Source organism: Eleutherodactylus coqui, chromosome 2 (assembly GCF_035609145.1).
Source record: "Eleutherodactylus coqui strain aEleCoq1 chromosome 2, aEleCoq1.hap1, whole genome shotgun sequence".
Lineage (NCBI taxonomy): Eukaryota > Metazoa > Chordata > Amphibia > Anura > Eleutherodactylidae > Eleutherodactylus > Eleutherodactylus coqui.
This window is the reverse complement of record NC_089838.1, coordinates 206,303,614-206,330,450: the sequence shown is the minus strand read 5'-3', so window position 1 is coordinate 206,330,450 and position 26,837 is coordinate 206,303,614. Positions and strand designations below refer to the sequence as shown.

General features: G+C 42.4%; 1 protein-coding gene across 3 annotated transcripts in view; it reads left to right on the top strand.

Annotated features, from left to right (window-relative positions):
• The window catches only part of TLN2 (talin 2), a 207,339-nt gene that overhangs the window by 91,441 nt on the left and 89,061 nt on the right, over positions 1-26,837 (top strand). For all 3 annotated transcript variants that reach the window (XM_066592321.1, XM_066592320.1, XM_066592322.1), the window contains exons 3-16: positions 2,451-2,616; positions 3,001-3,098; positions 6,578-6,707; positions 6,845-6,997; positions 7,533-7,675; positions 8,126-8,253; positions 13,496-13,559; positions 13,930-14,034; positions 19,474-19,629; positions 19,980-20,081; positions 20,537-20,613; positions 21,469-21,652; positions 23,141-23,254; positions 25,992-26,100. In XM_066592321.1, the coding sequence (XP_066448418.1) occupies positions 2,481-2,616; positions 3,001-3,098; positions 6,578-6,707; positions 6,845-6,997; positions 7,533-7,675; positions 8,126-8,253; positions 13,496-13,559; positions 13,930-14,034; positions 19,474-19,629; positions 19,980-20,081; positions 20,537-20,613; positions 21,469-21,652; positions 23,141-23,254; positions 25,992-26,100 (1,699 nt within the window). In that variant the 5' untranslated portion in view covers positions 2,451-2,480. The remainder of the gene's footprint in view (positions 1-2,450; positions 2,617-3,000; positions 3,099-6,577; positions 6,708-6,844; positions 6,998-7,532; positions 7,676-8,125; positions 8,254-13,495; positions 13,560-13,929; positions 14,035-19,473; positions 19,630-19,979; positions 20,082-20,536; positions 20,614-21,468; positions 21,653-23,140; positions 23,255-25,991; positions 26,101-26,837) is intronic.

Genomic DNA, 26,837 nt, shown 5'->3' with positions numbered 1-26,837 from the left:
TGAATTTCCACGGTCTCTATTCCTTGATATCAATGGAGCCCTCCCGTGGCGGAAAACCGTGTAAAATCGAACATGCACAATTTTTCCCCCGCTCATGGAAGTCAGCGGTAGAAATCCACTTGTGTGCATTGACAGGCAGAAAGCTATTGGCTTCAATAGAATCTTGCCACTGCGGAATTAACACACAGATTTCTGCCGCAGGAAATGGGGCGCAAATCGGCCTGTGGGCATTCACCCTTAAGGTTTTCCTGCAACTTTAAGATTGCTTCACTACCACAACCTGTCCTGCCTGGTTTGCTGCTGACCAGCACTTGTCTGCTGCAGCCAATCACTGGCCCTCAGCATTGACCTTCTGTAGCCAGTGATTGGCTGCAGCAGTCACATGTCCTGTCAGCAGCAACTAGGAAAGACAGAGTGGTTGTGAAGCAGTTTTAAGTTGTGGGAAAAATCCTTTTACGGAGCCTTGATGCCTAAAATTGTAATGAGCAGAAGACTTGATTTCACTTTAGCGCACATATTACGCCTGCAATATCTGCACACCCCTGCCCACATTTTACTGAACCCAACTTACAGCTCAATGAGGTTCAGCAGTGCCTTCAAGAGAGATTACATCTGAAGTCATAAACTTGAGTAGAGGATGTTGTGCCTTGTATTATAGATCCGTACAACTTCGGATACTTTACATGACCTTGTTTTATCTCATTGTTGTATTTATTTGGTTGCAGTATATATTTGAATAGTGTTACAACTGGCTATTGTCATAATTTTTCTTGTGGACATGGAGTATATACCGTGTTTCCCCAAAAATAAGACCCTGACATATTAATTTTTGCCCCAAAAGAGGCGCTAGGTCTTATTATACTTGCCTAACAGACTCTGTCCAAATCCCTCCCGCTGCTTTCCGGAGCTCCGACACGCTGAGCAGCGGCATTGATTGGCCAATTCATAAATCCTGCCTCCACAACGCGATGGGTGTGATTTGGTTCTTTGACAGTTGCTCAGCCAATCATAAGCTATTGCATTGGTTCATCAAGCACTGCATAGATTTAGCTGAGCAGTGTTCGAGAATTAATCAGAGCCATCGCTTCCTGGAGGTGGGGTTTATGAATCCGTAGCCAGGAAGTGATTATCTGTGGGTGAATGACAACAGCAGGACACGCTGCGGAGCTCCGGGTAGCAGCAGGAGGACCCAGGCCCAGCCTGCTAGCTAGGTATTTTTAAAAAAAATATATAATACAGACGGCTTATTTTCGGGGTAGGACTTATATTTCAAGTCTCTACGAAAATACTGAAAAATCAGTTTAGGGCTTATTCACGGGGAAGCAGTGTAGCTATTGACCTGTCTCTATTGTTCATTTTAGACTAAAATACGAAGGATAAAATAGCAGTAATGCATTTTGTGGTTCCTTTAAAGAAAAAAAAGAGCCACTGACAGATTTGGTGACTGTGATGTGACACGCACCCTTTAATGGTAATTAGGGCCGCATGTGCTTCTTCTTAAATTAATTTGTTCTTGGAGTGTTTCCCAGAGGAGAGGGTGCATTGTGATCCGTTACACTCACAGCTCTCATCATACAGTAAGGTCACCGACAGATCATGCTACTTGTTACTCTGCTTCTCATATTATTGGCGGTCTGCGGTCCAGTATGAAGAGTGATATTCTTCTTTTCCCTTTTCACAATCTCTGCATCTCCATTCTGTCCTCTCTTCCTTTTATGATGCAGCTGCTGTCTTCTTCATGTCTTATCTTTATCGGTTTGTCTTTTTTGTTTGTCCTTCCCCTCTCCATTTCATTCCTGTCCCTGCTGGTTTATCTTTTTGTACTTCCTGCACTATATCTTCTTCATTCTCCACCCACCTTTTTTTTCCTCGTTGCTCTCTTCTGTCCCTTTCTCTGTGACATGATGAGTTCAGTAGTTAATGGAAACCACAGTGAGATACTGTTGCACATTGTGCGGTATTACTGCTGATCAGACACTCCAGGCCGGGCTGCCGCATTTCACTGCAGCTGCTACATTGGACAGGATTGTCAGAAGGCCCAATGCTACACAGCACAGGTTTCTAGAATAGGTTCTTCCATACATTATCTAGACCCTCTTCTCTACAGTCTTATTAGATAACCATTAGGAGGGATTAGATTATGAGTCAGCTAGGTACAAGGCGCGATCCAAGTAAACCTATATTCTGGGCAATGTGCTGACCAATATAGTAGTTGTATAACCACCATATAATCCGAATAGCTTTGTCATGTCCGTGCTATAAAGCCTTTTTATGCTTTGTGTGAATATGTTCTATGAGTGTAGGATTGTACGTTCAGATTTATGTATGTAGTATAAATCTATAGTACTGATATTGAGACTGTTGAGCAAAGTGGATGACCTTTCTGGATGTGAATGTTATATGCACCTGCACTTAGATCTATCTGTATTAACTGTATTCATTGTTTTCAGCTTGCGGGTTTTGTCCAGTTATCAGTCACCATGGTTGCCCTGTCGCTAAAGATCTGCGTACGGCAGTGCAATGTTGTCAAAACCATGCAGTTTGAGCCATCTACTGCGGTGTATGATGCCTGCCGGATCATCCGTGAGCGGGTCCCAGAGGCTCAGACAGGCCAAGGTATTTGCACCCATTTTATTCAGTTTAACACATATTTTTTAAGTAATGGTAGAAATACAAATGTTGCATCCTGGACTCCGGTATTGTTTATTATGCTCTGACACGTAACACCACAAATCTACTCTAGCTATAAGGATAACCGCTTTATTCTTGACACTAGTTTTTAAATTAAATTTAAACAGTGTGGAAGAGAGGAACACTGTCATGTTAGTGCTTCTCCCTGTGTATTTAGGACTTTTCATATGGTTCCATTGTTAATAATGTGTCAGTCTTGTACAATGGAGGTTCTTGTTCAAGGAAACAGTGCTTTGTTGTGCTGTGTCCAACTACTGGGCACATACCCCAGAGCCTCTGTATGACTTGACCTCTTCCCTTTGCCCACAGCATTCGACTTTGGTCTCTTCTTATCTGATGAAGATCCGAGGAAAGGAATCTGGCTGGAGGCTGGCAGAACCCTGGATTATTACATGCTGAGGAATGGGGTACGATCTGAAGATCGAGAATGTGCCAGTGTGTTCCACGAATGTGCATGTAACTGTTTGATACTAGTACACATGAAAATCAAGTTATTGAACTTAAAAAGTTCCAAGTTTAATGTGTCACATATCCAATTCTCTGTGAATATTTCTGGGCTAAGCCTGCTCAGTCTTGCCATCATTAGTGGAAAAGTTTTTTTTCTCTAGAGCTTGCTCTTTTTTCTACTTTTTTTTTTTTTTGGTATTTGCATTTTTTGCTATAAAGCACACAATACAGGGTAGAATTACAAAAGAACACCTAGTCTTGCAAAGGACAGATGAATATTCTGAAACGGCATCCCATAGTCCCTTGTAGAAAGATCTCTGACATATTGAGCAGTAAACTTGAAGCATGTATAATAAGCCATAAACAACATTGAGGTCTAAACCCCCTCCCCTTCCGCCATGTACTCGTGGACTTTAATCAAGCATAGTAAACAACGCGTTAACGAACCCCCTCTTAATCAATCTATTTTTTAACTCCACTAGCTGATCTGCATTATCCAAAATTAGGTACCAAGCAGTATCTTTAGAGGGGCTCATGAAATCTTTGATTTCTGAACTACTAAGGAACTCCTCTATAAAGATTCTCCATTTTTTGAAAAACTTTTAAGCTTGTGATTCTGCACATCTTTCTACCAGTATTTCTAATTTTCCCATATGCAGAACATGTTTAGTTTGCTGTATAATATCTGACATTTTCGGGACTTGCAGATGTAACCAGCATGCTAATAAACGTTTGGCCACCAGAAGGATAGCATGAACCATATCTGCCACCCTTGTTTTTTAGAAGAAAATGAAAGTCCCAGGTCTGTAGACTTAAAGGGGTTGTCCCGAGGCAGCAAGTGGGTCTATACACTTCTGCATGGCCATAATAATGCACTTTGTAATGTACATTGTGCATTAATTATGAGCCATGCAGAAGTTATAAAAAGTTTTATACTTACCTGCTCCGTTGCTGGCGTCCTCGTCTCCATGGTGCCGACTAATTTTCGCCCTCCGATGGCCAAATTAGCCGCGCTTGCGCAGTCCGGGTCTTCTTCTTTTCTGAATGGGGCTCCGTGTAGCTCCGCCCCGTCACGTGCCGATTCCAGCCAATCAGGAGGCTGGAATCGGCAATGGACCGCACAGAAGCCCTGCGGTCCATGAAGACAGAGGATCCCGGCGGCCATCTTCAGCAGGTGAGTATGAAGACGCCGGACCGCCGGGATTCAGGTAAGCGCTGTGCGGGTGTTTTTTTTAACCCCTGCATCGGGGTTGTCTCGCGCCGAACGGGGGGGGGGGGGGGGGTGTTTAAAAAAAAAAAAACACGTTTCGGCGCGGGACAACCCCTTTAATAGTAAAGCAATCTTGCAAACTGTTTAATAAAGATCTGACATCCTTTCCAATAGGATTGAATTTTGGAACATAACCCGTATACCATATAGGAGATTAGGTTTTGGCTGGTTACATTTGGGGCATGCATGTAAGCCGTCAAAGGCATTAGGGTGAGAGGGAATATCAAACCTGTAGATGGCTCCATGTATCAAACTAAAGTGCGATTTCTCTCCATATTTCATTGGTGACCCTCAATAATTTTCTGGTAAATATGAGAGTCCTTAAGTTCCCATGCCCACCTCTGAAAGAGGGAAGGATAGCTCAGATTTCATAGGTTTCCCTGATGTGTAAATACAGTACGAAAAGTGGACGTTTTCTCCAAGAGGACCCCACAAGTAAATCTAGTGGATTAGTTACATATTCCTTAGTGATGCGTTCTATTCTAGTTCCTAAAAATTCTCGCAGTTGCCCATACGGTAAGAAATGCGAGGAGATCATATGCTAGTAGTCATTCTGTAAAGGTCATATATCTTGCTTCCTGAGAATGTTGCAACTGCTGTACACTCTTGATGTCTCTATTTCTCCATGCCATAAACTATTTATTGTCCTCATCCTCTGTAAATTCTGGATGTCTCCACAAATCCAGATGCCTAGAAAACCTGAAAGATCCCCAAAAGCCTTCTGTATCATCTTCCATGTTGCAATTGTGTCTTAAGCCAAAAGAGAATGCTACCCTGGTAACGGGAGAGCTGAAAAGTATGTAGAAGCGTGTTCAAGCTCCATAGGTGTAGAAGGTTAGATTCTGGAGTGTAATTTTTAAAAGTAACTAGAACCTTGGAGCCAGTCCAAACCATGTCAAAAGAGGCTTGTCCGCTTATAACTATGGCTATCTGTGAAATAAACCCCTCCCCTATCCTTGTGTAGAGAGCTGCCATTCTTTATTGTGAGACAAGAGTTGTAGTCAGCTATTTTTTGTGACACAATTTCTTCCCCTCTCCATGCTTTTCAGTCCTAGAAAGGTTAAGAGAAAATAGTGCTACAGTGCAGTGTGAAAACCCACCAAAAACCCATGTATACATTCATCACATTTAATGTGTTTTATTTGGTTTAGGATTTTTATTTTTTTTTACAGTAAATTTATATATTTTTTATTTTAATTCTAGATAGTTATTTTTATATGGTGACCATTAATTTGCTTTCCATTAAAAAAAACCAAAAACATTAATTTATGGGGTAAAGACGGAACTGTTTCTTTTTATCGCTCCAAAAACGGAACAGAGAGACAGAAAGCCGGAACGCAGGCTAAACTCTAGCCCTTAGTTTATGTTCTCCAACGCAGAGACTCCTCCACAAAGAAGAGCAACCCAACAGTAGGCAGGCTGTTTCAGGGTTCTTGCTACCCAGCTCTGAGAGACTACATTGCAGCCAACCTGAGGAAGAGCATTAGGGAAGGAGAGAGCAGCAGCATGAACCAATGATGTCACAGGATTGTGTTTCAGACTTTCTAGCCAAGCCAAAAAACCTACTGCACACTGATGAGGGGCAAATGCCCTAAAACAGCTGACTGTGTATGGATTCTGGCTTGGCTTTCAATTCCCAGTCATTGTTACAAGGCTTGTAGAAAAAGTCTAACATTGACTTGCAGGAATGCTGCCTTCTAATAGGTGGTACTGCAGAGGTATTGTTCCATCTCCCTTATTTGCATATTACCCAGAGGAGCATGAATGGTCTTATAAGTCTCCCCACTCACCTAGATGTTCTCCCTAAGGAGAAAAGAGAGTTCCAGATTCCCTGTAGACACTATAGATAAACTGTAGTCACAGCTCTGCAATAATGGAGCTGAACTAAAAAGCAGCCAAAGAGAAAGATGTGAGGAACATAAATAGAAGGTAAGCATCACCTATATGTACTGACTTGTATATTCTTTATGAGCTCCTGACTGGGCCAGCTTCTTTACGACCTCCTAAGTAAATTAAACTGATTCCACTCCTTGCAGTGAGGTCTGCACAGGTGGTTTTTGAAGCATTTATTACATCATTATGGCCCAGGCTTGCTGTCGTCTTGAGAAATTCCAACCAATGTATTTATGACTTACTATGGCTGTCTAACTCATTTTATTGCTCTTTCAGGATGTTTTGGAATATAAAAAGAAACAGCGACCACAGAAGATTCGAATGTTGGATGGAGCTGCAAAAATGATTATGGTGGATGACTCTAAGACTGTAGGAGAACTTCTAGTGACCATCTGCAGCAGAATAGGTGAAACCATTATTCCCTGTTCTATGTAAAACACAAATGAGAAGCCAGAGCAGATGAAGTAGAGGAATAGAAGAAGGAAATAATATTGAAAACGGGACAATGTAACGATGATGACATGAATACTTTCTCTGTGGCAGGTATTACTAACTATGAAGAATATTCTCTTATCCGGGAGACTGTGGAAGAGAAGAAAGAAGAGCCAACTGGGACCCTGAAGAAGGACCGAACTCTCCTCCGAGATGAGAAGAAAATGGAGAAACTGAAAGCTAAGCTTCATACAGAGGATGAGTGTGAGTGATCAACAAGAGGACAACATTAGAGATGAGCGAACGTACTCGGATAAGCACTACTCGTCCGAGTAATGTGCCTTATCCGAGTACCGCTGTACTCGTCTTGAAAGATTCGGGGCGCTCCGCTGCTGACAGGTGAGTCGCAGCGGGGAGCGGGGCAGAGCGGGCGGGAGAGGAGAGAAAGATCTCCCCTCCGTTCCTCCCCGCTCTCTCCTGCAGCTCCCCGCTCCGCAGCGCGTCCCGAATCTTTCAGGACGAGCAGAGAGGTACTCGGATAAGGCACATTACTCGGACGAGTAGTGCTTATCTGAGTACGTTCGCTCATCTCTAGACAACATCAATACACCTGATATAATCTGTCCTCTTTTACAGTTTGATTTGCGCTGTTATACATAGTTTTAGAGTTGCTTGAGAAGCCATAGATTTTCTGTCCTGCAACATTGTTACTATTGGTTTTTTTTCCCCATTAACCTAAAAGTGATTTCTCATAAGTGACTAATTAAGATCTAACTGATTCTACTACATGATATTTCAGTGAATTGGCTCGATCACAGCCGCACATTTCGAGAGCAGGGAGTTGATGAAAATGAAACCTTACTTCTCCGTAGAAAGTTCTTCTATTCCGATCAGAATGTGGATTCCCGGGACCCTGTACAGCTGAACTTGCTGTATGTGCAGGTAATCTACAGAGACAAGGGTGAGGACACAGGTGTGAAGAGGGTTCAGTTAAAGGGACACAGTCATCACCTTTAAGACCCATAAACAAAGTTACGGGGCTCAAAGATGAGGAAACAAGGAGTCCAGGAAAGGTATCTTTCATACTCATCCGGTCCCTCTTTCCAGCGCTGTACACCTATGAAGTCCTCATGCACCAGCAGCTTGACTCTTCATGCACTCCCATAGAGGTGAAGGGGAGGTACATGCGCAGAAAGAGTCAATCTGCTGGTGCATGCTGTCTTGGTTTATGGGACTCAAAGGTGATGACTGTCTCTTTTTTGTCTATCATTTATAGTAGATGGATATCTTCAGCATTTCATAACATCTCACTTTTTATAGTTGTTCCTCTTAGATACAGCGCAGCCTATTAATTGTCCTCTTGGCAGAGATTAAAGATTTTATCTTTTCTAGGCTCGTGATGACATCTTGAATGGTTCTCACCCTGTATCATTTGACAAGGCCTGTGAGTTTGGAGGGATACAAACCCAGATTCAGTTTGGACCTCATGTGGAGGCCAAACATAAACCTGGATTCCTGGAGTAAGTAAGACTAGAGTAGACTTTTACTATTGAGGTATGTAGTTGTGTGGCATCACCAACTACATACCAGTGAGTGTCTGCAAGAGACTTGTACTGCAGTCATGTCTAACTTGGGCTTGTTTCTTGAGTTACTGTATCCGTTAGACGTATATACTGTTTCATTCTCTGAACTGGTTAGGAATTCAGGTTGTTTGAGGCTCAGTTAAGGGCCAGCACTTATAACCTCATTAGACAATTCACATAAAAGCTAGTAGACAGTGGACCAAGATCTACCAACTTTATTTTGGGCAGCTGAAAAAGTGTTTTGGGTTTTTAATCTACTAAATTTTACAACACACTTATGTAACATACAGTACTGTGCAAAGTGTGGTTCTATACATTATTTATTGAATTAGAGGGAATATAGGAGAAGCTTATGATTTGTTCCCTTTCGGAATAGTTTTAATAGAAGGTATACATATTATACATATGATCTAATTATATATTTTATATGCTAGAGATATTTATTAATATTAGGATTGAAGAAAGATAATAAGGATTGATAATGTATATTTGTGATATCTGTAGGATGATACATGTTTTAATTTGGGAGATCTATTGATGCGATCATGTGACAGGTTTTAGTAGAGATCGTAGTACGAGATCTTTTTATGAATGAAATGGGTGACGTGAATAATATCACATGGGAGATAGATCGATGCGATCATGTGACAGGTTTTAGTAGAGATCGTAGTATGAGATTTTTTTATGAATGAAATGGGTGACGTGAACACCACCACGTGATGAATGACGCATCATGACACGAGATTACCTCGTGATTCCAAGATGGCGCCGAGACGCGGCGTCCTCCGTATCCATGTGTTGTGAGTAATAATGAATTTGTTTGTTATATAAAGATGTATGTGTGTATTTTCATGAAATGCTTGATAAAGACGGCTGTGAACCGTCGAAACGCGTCGCAAAAATAAATTGTTAATATGAATATAAAGTTTTGTATCCTGGTTCCGGAGCTCGGGGGTACTTTTTCTTGTTATATACCTATAAACTCATTAGACAATTCACATAAAAGCTAGTAGACAGTGGATCAAGATCTACCAACTTTATTTTGGGCAGCTGAAAAAGTGTTTTGGGTTTTTAATCTACTAAATTTTACAACACACTTATGTAACATACAGTACTGTGCGAAGTTTTAGGCAGGTGTGGAAAAACTGCTGTAAAATAAAAAATTTTCAAAAATATTAGTGTTCATAGTTTATTTTTATCAATTAATAAAATGCAAAGTGAACACAAAAAAAATATGTACACTTGCACACAGATTTTGAAGGAACTCTGCAGGAAGGTTGTTCCAAACATCTTGGAGAACTAACCACAGATCTTCTGTGGATGTAGGCTTGCTGAAACCCTTCTGTCTCTTCTTGTAATCCCAGGCAGACTTAATTATGTTGAGATCAGGGCTCTGTGGGGCCAAACCATCACTTCCAGGACTCTTTATTCTTTACACTGAAGGTAGTTACTAATGACATTGGTTGTATATTTGGAGTCCTTGCCCTGCAGTAGAATAATTTGGGAGCCAATCTAACACCTCCCTAAAGACGTTGAATGATAGATAAGTATTTGCCTGTCTTCTTCAGCATTGTGGGCACTTTTAATCCTAATAAAATGCCCCCTCCCCAACTCATTTCCTGTTGAATTGTAGCTTCAAACTTGCAAGTAACCTCCACCATGCTTCACTGTTGCCTGCAGACACTCATTATTGTACGGCTCTCCGGTCCTTCGACGAACAAACTGCCTTATCCTACAGTCAAATATTTCAAATTTTGTCTCATCAGTCAAGAGCACCTGCTGTCATTTTTCTGCATTCCAGTTCATATATTTTCGTTCATAGTAGAGTTGCCTGTCATTCTTTCTACATCGACGGTATGACATTTTGACTGCCATTCTTCTATAAACATCACTTCTGGACACAATTCTTCGAACAGTAGAATAGTATTCCACTGGTTTCTGCTAGTTCTGGGCTGATGGCAGTGTTGGAGAACTTCTGATTTTGAAGGAAAGTAAGCATGATGTGTCTTTCATCTACTACACAAAGTTTCCTTGGCTGGCTACTGCATTTACGGTGCCAGTTATTTTTGTACTTCTTCAAAAGAGCTTGAAAAGCACATCTTGAACCCTCAGTCTGCTTTGAAATCTTTACCTGGGAGAGACCTTGCTGATATAGTAGCACACCTTGTGGCTTGTTGCTGTGCTCAGTCTTGTCATGGTGTGTGACATGAAACTGTCTTCCACTACCTCACCTTTGTAACAGTTTGGCTATGTTAGTCACTCAGTTTTAAGCCTCCTACATAGCTATTTCTGTTTCAGTTAATGACAGTATTTCAGCCTACACATGAAAATGACGGTCATTATTACTTCTTTGGTATAATTAGTTAAAGAGGTTGTGTGGTTGTAAACTATTAATGTCCTATCCTGAGGATAAATTATTAATTAGATTAGCAGGCTTTTGTTGCTTGGACCCCCTGCCGATCAGCTGTTTGCTGGGCTTGTTCACTGTGTACTGAACTAAATTGTGCTGAAAACAGACAGTTCCGTTCTTAATGTGATAGCCAGGCATGGTAATGCAGGCGAATTTCCGATTAAAATGAATGTGAACTTTGTCTGCAATACCAAACTTGGGCAGTGCAGTGGGAACGGAGCTGTCTGGTTCATGCAGAAACCTGCTCAGTTCACAAGCATGCCAACCTGGCAAACAGCTGATTGGTGGGGGGTCCCAGGCAGTGCACCTTACGAATCTACTATTGATGAGGATAGGATAGCAGTAGTTTACAACTGGACAACACCTTTAATCATACACCTAACTATAATCCTACTAAATCCCTGACATTTTGCAAGTGTACTTGGAAGAATTGATGCTGATTTGAAGGTAAAGGGTGGTCACACCAAATATTGACTTGACTTAGATTAATCTTTTATCCATTCACTTTGGATTTTAATCCTTTCCAATCCAATTTTGGATTCAGGGTTTCCTAAAGGGCTTTCTCTTTTTGCTGTTATACAACGGTGCCATCTGCTGGCTAAAGCCAGTGTGTGTGCGCCAGAGAGGCTCCAACAGCGGAGTGGCTGGCAATAGATGGTAAGAATACCCTTTTGGACATCTTCTGACATTAGAGCTGTACCTGCTTCAATCAGAATGTAGGAAGACGTCAGACAGTGGATTGGAAAGGGTTAATAGACAAAAATAAATTATTAACTCTTCTAGAGTCAAAATAATTTTTTTCCACAACTGCCTTAACTATTGCACAGTACTGAATGGGGAATCAAATGTATTCCAGTCAGAAACATTTATCACCTATCCGCCAAGTCAATAAATGCTAGATCAAGGTTCGACTGCTAGGCCCACCGACCATTCGCCAGAACAGTGGACCCCCAGACCACATTTTTTCCTAGCTGCAACTAAGTGTCTAGAAGTAATTTGAATGGAGCGACACATGAGCATGCACCCTGCTGCTCCATTTGAAATCTATGGCACTGATGAAAACAGTCAAGTGTTCTGGCCATCTATATGGGGGTCATTACATAAGTGACAAATACTTCTGTCTGGAATACTCCTTTTAGGTCACGTGCAGAAGTGACATATTTTTGCTAATTTCACACTGAAACGCTGCAACAAAGTGCAAAGCTGTCGAATAGAATTTTCATAAAGCCCATTCACATGCAGAAGAAAAGTTGGCACTTGACGTGCTGCATATTTATTGGACAATTTTGCAATACACATCATGCTGCAAATTTAGGGCAAAATCTTGTAAGTAGGCTAAGGCCTCTTTTACATAGTGGGATTTTGCTACAGATTCCACTAACCAATCCACTGTTAAGTCCAGCTTTTTGCCATTCTATTAAATGGCTTGCAAATCCACGCCGTAGTAATACATTATGGATTTTTTTGCACATGGATGTTGCAATCCACATTGCAGAAAAAAAATGTAAACATGTTGATTTTTTGTATTGAATCGAATCTGTGTTGGGTGACCACACATGGATTTGCCACATTCACTGGGGCTAAAGACTTTTTTTTTTTTATACAAGCCGATTCCCGTTTGAGCGAGTGACGTCACTGCTAACTCGTTCACAATAGTTTGCGCATCTTGGTTAGACAGGCGGATCATCGGTGAGAATTGTTTAGTGCCTGACCATCTGTAAAACACTGAGAGCAGAGTGTTTAAACGGAGCGATAAATAAACGAGCCAACGATTATTTTTAATTCTGCTGATACTGAATGACTGACGAGAAGTGCACGATTCTCTGTAGTCATAAAGTTGTTAGCTCGCGTTTATACATAAATGTAATTCACTTTTGTTCGTTTAAGCGACAACTGTTACGTGTAAATGGGCCATAAAACCTTGGATCTGTATGTGGCTGAGCCTATGGGTTCTGCCATGGATTGACTGTCAGATCCCCACCGGAAAAATCCAACGTAGATCTAAAAGTTTAAATGCCCGTGTGACATGCCGTAAGGTCCCCCTCACACAGCTGTTTTTGTACAGCGCTTCTCGCTGCGTTAATCGCTGTGTAACACTCCCATTCATTTCAATGGGGCTGCTCACACAAGTTAGTAAAAACTAAACCCACCAAAAATGGTACAATTTGCTTTTTTTTTTTCATTTCTCCCCACATAAAATTGTTTTGTTTTTTTTACCCGTACAGTAAACCGTGCATTAAATGGTACCATTGCAACTCGTCCTTCAAAAAAAAAAAAAAAAGCCCTCATGCAGCCATGTTAATGGCTTTTGGGTTAGGGTACCTTTTATACAGGGCAGTTATCACCCGAATAATTGCCGGAAACAGCGAATTTGGGTGATAGTCGTCCCGTGTACACATAGCCACTGACAGGACATTGAGTGAGAAATGTGTCAGTTCTAATACACTTGGTTTTTAGCTCACCGAAAAGCAAAGCGACTATAATCTATGAACAACTGCTTGCTTGAAGTGAATGGAGTCGGGCGCTTGTAGGATGGTGGGGCGGCTGTCAGGTCCCATGTAAAGATTCATTAAGACCGTAAGAGAATACACATAAAGTTCACACAAACTGAACGCAAGTGTTCTTTTAAACAAGATCTTGGTCGAGCTTTCTTCGGTGTATAAAAGTGCTGTTAGTCAAGTTGACTTTGCCTATAATTTGCTAATACAAACTGTTTTTATCTTTTATTTTGTTTAAGCAATCAGTAAATTCATTACATATTTCTTATAGCTTGAAGGAGTTTCTTCCTAAGGAATATATCAAGCAGAGAGGAGCAGAGAAAAAGATATTCCAGGTACTGTTGACCATTAACAAGACGTTCCCTTTTAGTATTTTTCCCAGTGGCATTTCAAAGTATTTACCTTCTCCTACACTGTTCAGAAGGATCTGTGGTTCATATGTTGTTTTCCTATTTCCATGGATGCTTTGGCTTTCTACTATTAGACAGTTGCACACACTGTAGTTTGAACAGATTTTATGATCCCTATTATGGGATGCACACACTAATTTCCATGTCACTTCAGTTGAAAAAGTATGACAAGTCTTTGTTACTCAGTTAACATTCTACATAGTTTTTATAACTTTTGCCTGGTGTATATTATAGTCTTATTGTGTAAGCTGTGCCTTTTGTATAACACTCTGCAATGTCATTTTATGGCCACCAGGAACATAAAAATTGTGGGGAAATGACAGAAATTGAAGCCAAAGTGAAGTATGTGAAGCTAGCTCGGTCCTTACGCACATATGGAGTTTCGTTCTTTTTAGTTAAGGTAGGAGATATGTGGATATTTGTCTATTACTCGAAAGTTGTTATTGTTTAAAGCGACCCTCTAGTTTTGGGACAAAATTTTGTTCTCCGGAGCAGGGCGGTACTTGCATTTGTTTTTCTTTGCTGCCCATCCAGTCCACCGGTTTCGGGCTCTGCTTTCAGCTGTCTAAGAGGGCTGCAGAATTTTCTGCCTTCCAATTGCATGTTGGGCACCGCTGATCAGATGAGCAGCTCTGGTCAAACAGAGAGCAGGTATAGTGCAATGGTGGTCCTAACACAATCAGTGCACTTTGGGGATAAGGTAGTCTGAAGACTGCATTGGCCATCTTGGATGGCTGAAAACAGAACCCAGAAACAGCAATTTGGAAGGATGGTGGAGAAGAACATCTGCAGGTAATATAACCCCTCTCGCACCACTCTCAGAACAGAGTTGTTTTTATCCTGAAACTGGAGGGTCGCTTTAAATGTACCTTTATATTCTGCTGTTAACACACAACTTGTCTTATGTGCCTTGCTAGTACAGAAGTATCAACTGTATCTGCTAGATATCCGGGAACATAGCTTGCACAACACTGAAAGTTTTATTCTAACTTTGGTAAGGGAGAGTAGCCTAAAAATTATTGTAGGTGGCCAGTGATCATCTGGTCACTTCAGATCCATTAGCAGAAACCTGCAGTATTCAGATGATAAAGGTAGTGTTAGCTGAGAAAAATACATGTTGAGTCGATGGCAAATACACTACATTTTTCCCAGTACAAATAATGAGGGAGATTTATTAAGGCCTCATGTCCGCTGAATCCCGCAGTGGTATCCGTGCATGCCCGCGGACATGGAGAGAAATACATTTTCTTACCTCTCCGGATCCAGCGTGCGTCTCCTCTGAGCAGGCCAGATCTTCCTTCTTTAGCATGACTGATGCATCCGCCGACGCATGTGCAGTGCTTTCATTTTTGTTTTTGAATCTCCTGCTTTGCCACAGATTTGTGGCACAGTGACAGCTGCTGGTGTGCCGCACATCAGACGGCTTCCATTGACTTCAATGGAAGCCAAAAGAATGTGGAAAAATACTGGTGTGAAGGCGCGACACTCTAAGCTACTAGAACAGTGATGGCGAACCTTTTAGAGACCGAGTGCCCAAACTGCAACCTAAAACCCACTTATTTATCGCAAAGTGCCAATACGTCAGGGGGCGGGGCTTATCACGACATATGATTTTACCCCCGTCGTTCTAAAAAGGACAGGGCCGCTTCAAAATAGACAGCGTGCAGATTTTGACTGCTTTTTGGATGCAGAAATACTGCAGAATGTCCTCAGGGGAAATTTCTGTGGAAAATTCTGCAGCATTTCCGCATCCAAAAAGTAGTCAAAATCTGCACGCTGTCTATTTTGAAGCGGCCCTGCCCATGTCCGCCACATGTAAACATTCCCCACCACACAGCAGCCCCAGCGGTAATAGTGACACCCCTCCAGCAGCCCCAGCGGTAATAGTGACCCCCACCGCACAGCGGCCCTTAGCGGTAATAGTGACCCCCCCCCCAGAGTGATAATAGTGACCCCCCACCACACAGCAGCCTTAGCGGTAATAGTGACCCCCACCCCCAGCGGTAATAGTGACACCCCCCAGCACCCCCAGCGATAATAGTGACCCCCACCCAGCAGTAATAGTGACCCCCCCACGCTGCAGCAATAATAGTAACCCCCACCCCACAGCGGCTCCAGCGGTGATAGTGACCCCCACCCCACAGCGGCTCCAGCGGTGATAGTGACCCCCACCCCACAGCGGCTCCAGCGGTGATAGTGACCCCCACCCCACAGCGGCTCCAGCGGTGATAGTGACCCCCACCCCACAGCGGCTCCAGCGGTGATAGTGACCCCCACCCCACAGCGGCCCTAGCGGTAATCGTGTCCCCCACCCCACAGCGATAATAGTGACCCCCCCCAGCGGCCCCCAGTGCATTAGGGACACCCCCCAGTGGCCCCCAGTGTATTAGGGACACCCCCCAGCGGCCCCCCAAGTGCATTAGAGGCGCCCCCCAGTGCAGTAGTGACACCCCCCCCCCAGCAGCCCCCCCAGTACATTAGGGACACCCCCTAGCGGCCCCCCAGTGAATTAGGGACACCCCCCCCAGCGGCCCCCCCGTGCATTAGTGACACCCTCCCAGCGCCCCCCCCCCCGTGCATTAGTGACACCCCACAGTGCGCCTCCCGAGACCCACATACTTGCCTCCTCCTGTAAGCTCAGCTCCTCTTCTGGTCAGCGATGGTTCTGGCATGCATATAAACTTTTTCTTCCCCACTTCTGCCTCAATAGGTAATTCCCAGCAACCTGATTGGTTGTTTGGTGAATCAGCCAAACCAAGCAACCAATCAGGTTGCTGGGAATTGCTGATTGCTGCAGAAGTGGGGAAGAAAGTGTTAATATGCTCCCGGAACACATTCTGACACACACGCTGCTGGACACCGCCCCCTCCCGGCGGAACCAAGTAGTAGGAGACGTCGGGGCAGGGGGGAGGGGGATTCCAGCTGCAGACTGAAGTCAGTGTGTGCCGGGATCAGCGCGGCTAGCAGTGCCGTTTGTGAATGCCGGCAGGGGAGCCGCGGCCCCTGCTGGTATTCACAAGTGGTGAGCGGCCGATGTGGCGCGTGCCAGCAGGGAAGGCTCTGCGTGCCGCCTCTGGCACGCGTGTCATAGGTTCGCCACCACTGTACTAGAAGATTATGGTCCAATATGCGATAGTGAAAGCACTTCTTTTTTTATTTCACAAGATGAAAACCAGCAATTGAAAACGCGTTTCAGGGACGAGCCTTCGTCAGTTCGGCTGGATTGAACACAACAGGATGCCTGGGGGTGACACAATTCCTGTTGTGTTCAATCCAGCCGAACTGACGAAGGAGCTCGTCCCCGAAACGCGTTTTCAATTGCTGTTTTTTATTTTGTGAAATAATAAGGAAGTGCTTTCACTATCACATATTGGACCTTAACCCCTTGAGTGGCAGGTTTCCTACCACCCTGTCGTGCCCACCAGGGCAGGTTTTTTAAAATGGTCTAATCATTGAATTTCAACTAGTTTTGCAGTTGCGTCTCAAGAGCCATAACTTTTTCATTTTTCCATTGACCTGGCCATATGAGGGCTTGTTTTTTTGCGGGACAAGTTGAGATTTTTTAAACAGGGGGGAGGAAAAAAAGAAATGGGGAAAAAAGAAAAAAGGGGCCATGTCATTAAGGGGTTAAATAATGTATTAACTTCCTTCTCTGGGTCATTACGACGCACATGGATACCACATGTGTGATTGTATTTTTGATTTTTTACAAAGTAAAGGGAGACAAGTGTTTTTTTAATTTTTTTAATAATTTTTTCACTTTTTTTTTTTAAATTTTTTATTTTTTTTTGTCCCTTTAGGGGACTTCCACAGGGACCCATCAGGACCCCTGATCACATTCCAGGGGTCCGATGGTGACAGCCCTTTACATGCTGCAGTGACAGCCCTTTACATGCTGCAGTCACATAGACTGCAGCATGTAAAGGGTTAACACAGCAGAGATCGGAGGTTTTCTCTGATCTCTGCTGTAAGAGCTAGTACCTAGCTGTCCTCTGACAGCTAACAACCAGCTCTCCCTGCCACAGAGACCATCGGCTTGCTTCTGACAAGCCGATGGTCTCTATGGCAACCTGTAAACAAAGCAGGACATTGCCGACATGTCGGCAATATCTTCTGCTGGTTTTTCAAAGCCCTTGCTTTGTTCTCTGTGGGTCTGTGCAGGCAGAGCACAATGTCACAGCTTGTGGCATTGTGCTCTGCAGCTCCCATAGTGATACATAGCCCGGAAATCTTCCGGGCTATGTTGCTATGAGCAGTGGAGCTCGTCACGGAACTTTTCCGGGCGTGCCACTCAAGGGGTTAATCTTCTACTAGCTTAGAGTGTTGTGCCTTCACACCAGTATTTTTCCACATCCTTTTCGCTATACTCATGCCCTCCTTGGTGGAGCGTCATCTGGTTGGCAGCACCTCCATTAGTTGAAACACTTCGTACTCCAGAACTATTTCACCACTCTCACTGGGTCTTGCTCCACCCTCCTTTTTCATCTCTTTTACACATATTTCAATGGAAGCCGTCCATGCGGGATCCGCAGGAAAATGAAGCACGCTGCGACTTCTTTCTGCGCATGCCATCTGCACACCGGGGGGGAAAAAAATGACATCTGCATGCTTTAAATTGCCGTGTAGATGCTAATGCATCCCTATGGGCAGCAAAAGGTGCGGATCCCCCATGCAGAAGAGACACATGCGGATTTAATCATTAAAATTCACCTGTGGTCATTGGGCCTAAGGTATTTGATACACCAGTTCTAATCTGAAGTGCATTGGAGTAAAAATGTGCAAAATAAATGAAGAGGTGCACGCCTGCGCCTTTTAATAAATTTGACACTTCTTGCTGTCCTAAAGCCAACAAAATACAATCTGACTGCTATGGGCAGGCTTGGATTTGTACTGCTTTTTGCAACAGTTTCTATGTTAAAATGTAATAAAGTTTTCAGACCACTATTGACCAATGCCACCCTGCTAAACTCCATCCAATTCTACTTTTTTTTACAAAAGGGTGAGCAGAAACATAAGTTGAAAATTATTGTGTAAACGTGGTAGATGCCATATTTTTGTGACTCTTTGTATACTGTAAACGTGTTGCAACTAACTTGATAAATTCCCCTTAATGTTGTTGTTCCTATTATTGGCAAATATTTCCCATTTTTGAAATTGTTCTGATCTTTAAAAAGCCTTGTGTATGTAAACCCATCCTATGGCTGTAACTCAACCTGACTGAGCTACCATTTGTGCATTCACTTAACCCGCTGTGTAAACAAAAATTGTGTCTCCAGTTCTGTTATTTTGTAATGTATTCAACATTGCCCTGGCATTGTATTACTCCGTGAAAGTATTATATGGCGGGAGAAAAGTCTGATTTCACGGCACATTCTTTCTGCCTCTCATGCATTTTTCTACTTGCATCTTTCATCTCCTCTGGTGCTTTCTTACCTAATTATCATCCTCGTTAGGATTTGATTGTGTAACCTAGACGCTCTCCCTGCGGTTAGATCGTTACACATTTTCTGTCTACGTTTTCTGCTGACCCAAGGATTCAGCAAATTTATAAAAATACAGACTTGACTTGACTTTCGCAACACCCCCCAGAAATAAAGTCCTACTTAAAAGTTGTGTGAGAAGTGATCTGTGAGCCCTCCTCTATTATCCAGCTATGCTAATAACTACCACAAAGGTTCAAGAAGTTGGACGTAGCTTGCTGATATTTCTGGACACTCTTCATGCTGTCTTCTATACACTATTAGTCTATTAAATAAGTTTTAATATAGCCAATGATACATTGTCACAACTACTTCCTAACTGAATTTCCGCACCTGATTATTTTCCTCTGCATTTCTAGGAAAAGATGAAGAGTAAAAACAAGCTTGTGCCTCGTTTGCTTGGGATCACTAAGGATTCTGTAATGAGAGTAGATGAAAAAACAAAGGACGTTCTTCAGGAATGGCCATTGACCACTGTAAAGCGTTGGGCTGCCTCTCCAAAAAGCTTCACTCTGGTATATACTTGCTTTTCGAGCTTCTCTATGATATGTGATAAGCATAAATGAGGTCCATGGTTAGCAATTCATATTCTGTGCTTTGGAGATTGGACACCCATAAGTCTGAATAAAGATTTCAAGTTAGCAGAGTGAACTATTCTGTGCTGTGTAAAAGTGCTGCTGAGATCAGTCAGGAGTTGCCTTGCATTATTTATCGGTTATTTATCTCCAGCCAACTTCTGCCACTTCTCTATTCACACCCAAAGCTACCTTTCAATATTTTACTGGTTTGATGCTTTGTTGTGGTACGCCATGGAAGATGTAATTTTTTTTTGTCATCTAAATATTTAATTGCTCATATATTTCAGGACTTTGGCGAGTATCAAGAAAGTTACTACTCTGTACAAACTACAGAAGGGGAGCAGATCTCTCAGTTAATCGCTGGATACATAGATATCATACTCAAGAAGGTACATGGACGTTAACTGACATGTAGTTTTAAAGTGTGTGTGCACCTCTGAAAATTTGGGTTAAAGCCCCACTTAAATTGGAGTAAAAAAATGTATACGTTCAGGACTGATATACCGCTTTTGCGGTCTCTAACATCTAGCTTTTTTTCCAAGGCCTAGTTAGCTATAACCTGACTATGTATGTGGTGAACCACAAAAGTTATAGTGTGATGATGAACAACTTTTGAATTTCTTTACCTTGAAAATGCTCCCAATTTATGCATAGTTCATGACATACATGCTATATCACAGGTTTCTGTTGTACAGGTATATGGCAAATGTATAAATGGAGAATAGTATGAACAGTGAATTTACTTTTGGTAATCAAAATATACATTTGTGATTATAGAAGTAAAATCACAATTTTCCTTTTCTTGAAGATGATATATTTTATTAATAAATATGCACTTTTCTAGAAACAAAGTAAAGATCGTTTTGGATTAGAGGGGGATGAAGAATCTACAATGTTAGAAGAATCAATTTCTCCAAAAAAGTGAGTATTTGGCTTCTGTTAGGATGGTTTCACATCTGCGCTGGATATTCCACTTTCTTGCTCTGTTCGCGGAGCAGGAGAGGGTATTCCCCGCAGTCGAATGGTTCAGTCTCTGGAGAGAAACGAAGAGCAGCAGGTGGACCCCATTGACTATAATTGGGTCCCTCATACTTTGTGCTCAGTTGGCTGGTTTGTGGACTGAAGAAAACATGCTGCATGCGGCGCTTTTTCTTGCGATATCTTCAGTCACATCTCTGATGGAACTTCAAGTCCGAAGTACCGACGCAGATGTGAAACCGGCCATATAGGTTCATCTTGAATGTGCCTTGGAAATGAATAGTAAAGTGATGACTGCACCATTAAAGGCTCACTAAGGCCTCCGGCACACAAGCGTATTTGCATTGCGGAGTCCACAGCAGGCATCTGCCTCTGGACTCCACAGTAAATGCATCCCATAGTATTCAATGACAAAACGCCATTTTATCTCCGCAAGCGGAAATCAATTGCAATTTTTCCGCTTGTTGAGAATAAATTGCAGCATGCTGCGATTTTGTGTGGGTTGCGCATGGTCGGCTCCCATTGAAGTCAATGGAAGCCGTCCGTCCAGCGACACTTTCACAGTGAGCACTGTAGAAGTATCGTGGGATACGCGTCACCCCGCAGCACTGGCGGGCACATCTACAGCATGTGCAGAAGCTGCCAGACAGGTAAGCAGGGTTCACCGGACGGGCATCGGGTTGAACTCTGCTGTAGGAATCCCGCCTGCGGGGTCCGACCCGCCCGTTTGCAGGAGGCCTATATCAAACCACCTCTTGTACAAATGAAGCTTGTTTTCACTTAGAACTCTCTTTTTAGATCCACTATTCTTCAGCAGCAGCAAGTCACTCGGCCTGGTAAGCTTGAACATGGCACAGTTGCCCTTCCTGCAATTATACGCTCAGGGTCAAGTGGACCAGAGACTTTTAACATAGGCACCATGCCATCAGCTCAACAACAGCTTACCACTGGTCAAATGCACAGAGGACACATGCCTCCACTAGTAAGTACAAGTAAGCTGAATCGGCTTCCATTGGAAAAATGTTTGTTTTGCGTATGACCTGTTTATCGCTAACTTATTGAATAAAAGTTAGAGGATACAACCTTATTTGCATATCTTTCAAGATTAGCATAAGTACCATCAGACATGCGATTTGGATTTTTTTATACTAGCATATAACTGTTCTCTAAATTCAGTGTAACCCAAATGTGTGGCGCAAGATATTAAGTGTTAAAAAATAAAGTCACACATTTGACAGATACCTTAACGGATGCCATCTGCCACCCACAGGCTCACAACTTATATATTTTTTATTATAGGATGACAAAAGACTATTGAATTAGAATCCTAGCAAATTGTATAACTTATCACAATTCAGGCGTGATGATATCTGTGCATGCCACATATTCTGCTTTTCTACGCCTTTATGCCATACAGTTGGTCTCTTTTAAATCAGTTCATCTCTTGCATTGTTCCCACTGTATTTTATATGGAATCCCCTTTGCTCCAGCTTTGATTTGTCATGATAGCCATCTTGTTTTTTGTCCAATTGAACATTTCTCTGTTACTAAGCACTTAGGCGTAATCTCATGCTTGATGAAGCCGATCACTCGTTTAATGAGTCCAAATCATGCAAAAGTAAACACGTCCTCGGTCATGTCCGCTAATTAGTTTCAGGATCGCCACAAGTACCTGATGTAAACTAAATTCAATTAAGGTAATTGAACTGGAATCCGTTCAGAGAAGCTCTACAGGCGGTGGGAAGACATTGTAGTATTTTACTGCAAAACAAGATTTTGAAAGAGGGCAAAAAACCCCAAAACTAATATAAGTTGACATAAAACTGGCATCTGGATGCATTAATTAGTTCTTCTCTTTTTAGATTCTTTATAAACTATGCGCACTTTCTTCTTGGGTTTATCAAAAGTTTTCTCTCCATTTGTGGATACAGTTTTATGTGCTGGCATTGTGTCCAATCTGCCTCTGTCTGGGGGAGTGAATTCCTAGTTGCAGGATGCCGCCCCCTGTCATGCGCCTCTGTATATTTGTGCCCATTTTATTTGTAGCTAAAAACATGAAATCATTTGTCTCTGTCTGTGGTTCATTAAATGCCTTGTTATGCACATCCTTTCAATTAATCGCATCCCAAACTGTCCAGCCATATGTCACTGCTAATTAGCCGAATTGTCTCGTAACCTACTTTCTGTTCGTATTCGAGGCTGCCGGAAAATATTTGCAGTGTTTTGTAAGGATGTGTGCACTGCTGGAAGAAAGGCCTCCTCTTCCTCTTGCTTTTGTTCAATGGCTGCATCTGCTGTTACATCTATGAATGGATGGAGCTTTACAGACAGTTTGTACTTGTATTTTGATACGTAAATGTGTGTGAAGTAAAGATATCCATGTATCTCATTCATCTACACGGAGAGCGATCTATTAAGAATGAATTGGCTGAGTCTGTATGTGCATCATTCACGTTTGTCCTCTCTTCAGACATCAGCTCAGCAAGCTCTGATGGGGACCATTAATACCAGCATGCATGCAGTTCAACAGGCACATGATGATCTGAGCCAAGTGGACAATCTACCACCTCTAGGACACGACATGGTAAGAACCTCGGAATGTGATCTCTGACCGTTTGTTTTATTAGGACAACCGAGAACTAATGTTTGCGTCCTTCCACCTGTCTATTTTTGGGAGGGAGACTTAACGAAGGCGTCGTAATATATATTCGGTCTTTAGCCATTTAGTTGTGTGCAGTGAAGGTCAGGTTTTGTAAGGAGCAGATTAGAGTGACAGCAAGTAAGGGATTTGATGAAGCATTAATACTAACTACTCAGGCATTTGAAGGTTTCATCTTCAAAGCAATGGTCTGCATCGACAAAGATCGGAGTTTATCTCTGAGCTAGGAAAACAAATATTAGCTCAAAGGTATAGAAATAAACATTTATCCTGGGCTTGCTATAATGAATTGAATTAAATCTATCAAATGCTCAGGAACATATCTGACGAACTGGAATATTGAAGCTGGTTAAAACAGGACCTGGAAACCATCATCATAACTTAGGCAACATGGAGATTTTCATCCTCCTAGAGACTCAATGTCGCGTTATTGCATTGCTTTTTGTCACTACCAATAGCTGAATCGCTGTGATGAATAGTAATGGAGTATTGGTCAGTAGCTGCATCAATATTGCTTACTGCTGATGTTGTCAAAGTGAAGCCTTTGCAGAGACTACTTGCATAAGATGTATTCGTGTAATACCCGCCTCCTCATGTTTACACGGCAATATCCATGTTAAAGATCTGCAGCTTTAGCCATGGATTTGCATCACAGCAGCTATGGATTCCGTGTCACGAAGTGTACGGTAAAATCTGTGCTATATAAACTACGGCACAGATTCCCGTTCAGTTGAATGAGACACTGAATTGTGTGGCGAATTCTCCTTGTGTGAAAACTGCCTCAAGGCCCTTTTAGACAGACCTATGATAAGGCCTGACGGTTTGCCTGAAGATTTGCTTTCCCAATCATCGGCCATGTAAAAGGGTTTCGTGTTTGGCTAAAGAAGGAGCAAATGTTCTTTCTTTAGCTGACAGCTTCTTCTGTGCAAACCGTAAAAATGCTCACTTATGGACGTCACATATTGAGTACATGTGCCACCCACCAATTAATTCTGTATGGTCGTGAAGGATCGTGGTAACAATCGTTTTAGATTTTTTTAACATGATAAATGAGGGAAAAGAATTTGAGCGTTTTAATATTTGGCTTTTTTATATTTTTAAAAAAACTTATTACACTTTTTTTTTTAAAACTACTTTAAGTTCGATTAAGGTGACTTCAACATATTAACACTTGATCACTCTCACAATATACCGTAATACTTCTGCATTACAGTGTATTGTGTTGTAGACACTATCCTATTTCAGCCTATTTTTGCGGGGTGGAGTAGGAGTACTAAGGTGACAGGGGTGAAGACTGCCATGGCAACGGACACCCGGCAATTGTATCTTGGGACTGAGGGGATAGATACAGCACCCCCTGCGTTTAACTGCTTAGATGCGATGGTCACTATTGACTGCAGCATTTAAGTGGTAAAACAGCCAGGATTGGAGTTATCTGATTTTGGTCATTGCAGCTGAAGTCCGTTGTATGTACCTGGAATGTTGGGAAAAGATTAAATGAATCTTCTGAAACTCTTAAAAATGATGAGTTGGCAATGTTTGATCAGCAGAATGAGGAAATGAAGTAACTAAATTTGGGCTATAGTGACTGATAAAAGGCCCGCAATCCTTAAGCCCCTGCTGGATTACCATCATTGTTTACACAAGACCAGCCCCGTGCATACAAATGTGGCCATGCCATGTAGTGCAGCTCTGACTGACTCACTCCAATGAGACTGAGCTTCCATACCTGACATGGCTACTGTTCTAATGAGATACTGTTCTTATGTAAAAAAAAATTAAAATAAAAAAACTGCAAAAAAAAAATTAAAGCGACAAATGACGCAGCACGTTTATTCTGTCATCAAAAAGTGAGCCATTCTATGAATAACCCTTTAGTGCTTAAACAGGTTGCATCACAATCGACCTCATCGTCTATCCTATGGATAGGTGATAAAAGCATGATTGGTGGGGGTCTCGCTTTCCTTCTCTCCCCATTACTGGGGGCTCACTCCATAGTAACACACCAGCAGTCGCACATGCGCAACACCATTCTATTCATTTTAATGGGACTGACTAGCTAAGTACAGGGGCTCTTGTGTCTCCAGCATTCTCATTCAAAGTGAATGGAGCAGCACTGCGCATGTGTGACTGGCTGATCCATCCAATCTCCACATCACTGCAGGGGGTCGAAGGAGCCCACAGTGATGAGGGGGACACAATGACCCCTATTCTCAGCTTTGGTGGGGGTTTCAGCAGCGAGACCTCCAACCAACCAGAGTTTAATCACTTATTCTATGGGTTTTCCAGGATTTAAAGGCGTTGTACCAAGATCGACTTATTGTACAGGTAGGTGATAAAAGTTGATCCTGGTACAATGCCTTTAAATCCTGGAAAACCCTTTTGGGTGCCGCAACACGAAAGCAACTTTGACTATTATAAATTACTAACTATTCAGCATTTTGCACTGGTGTAACTATAGGGGATGCAGGGGATGCGGTTGCACCTCTGCCCAGGACCCTTAGGGGGCCCAGAAGGCCTCTCCTCCATGTAGGAAGCCCAGTACTATGAATAAAGCATTATAGTTGGGGGCCCTGTTATAGGTTTTGCATTGGGGCCCAGGAGCTTCAAGTTGTATCAGCCAGTGGATTATACATATAAGGTGTTTGCTGATGTTTTCTAGGCATCCAGAGTTTGGATTCAAAACAAAGTAGATGAGTCAAAACATGAAATCCATTCCCAAGTGGACGCCATCACTGCAGGAACCGCATCGGTAGTGAACCTGACCGCAGGTAATATCCTATGCAGATACCTAGTCGCTGTGTACGTTATACTCTGTGAGAATTAGAAAGAAGACTCTGAATAGCTGCAGCTTCATTGCTTCTTTGTACGTGTGAAACATACTAGCATTTACATTGTGGAATTTAACAGAAGCAGAAAGGCCTCAGGCTGCCCAATAATGAATATTAATGGAGAGAAGTACTTCACAACTCGTGTTTTTTTTAGTTTACTAGACTTTTATGAGCATCATTTTTTTTCCTTAGAAAGCACACACCACTGACAACGGAAACTTAAGCGCTTGTTTGCAACCTTTCATCCTATTGCTTCTGTTCTACACTATAGTATGTGAAGGAAACAGGCATTATTTTGTGCAAAGATATGATTTATTACCATTTTATGTTTTTGTACATATAGACTTTTAATTATAGCATTTTGGTTGCATATTGTGAGGAATCTCCACATTCACGAAAGTGGTTTTTCAGGACTAAAATATTGATGTTCTTTTCTCAGGATCTGTGGTCATATTAGATCAGTGGGGGTTCATTGACTGACAACCCTGCCGCTCGACTGTTTGCTTGTGCCACTGTTTGGCTGTAGCTGCCCGGAATAGTACCTCAAGTTCAATGCCATTTATTTGAATGAGCCTTAGTTTGCAGTACCATTTTGGGCTACTGCACAATGTATAGAGCTGTGCTATTTCCAGGGCACAATGGCTTCTTGCAAACAGCTGATCACCTCACCTCCACCG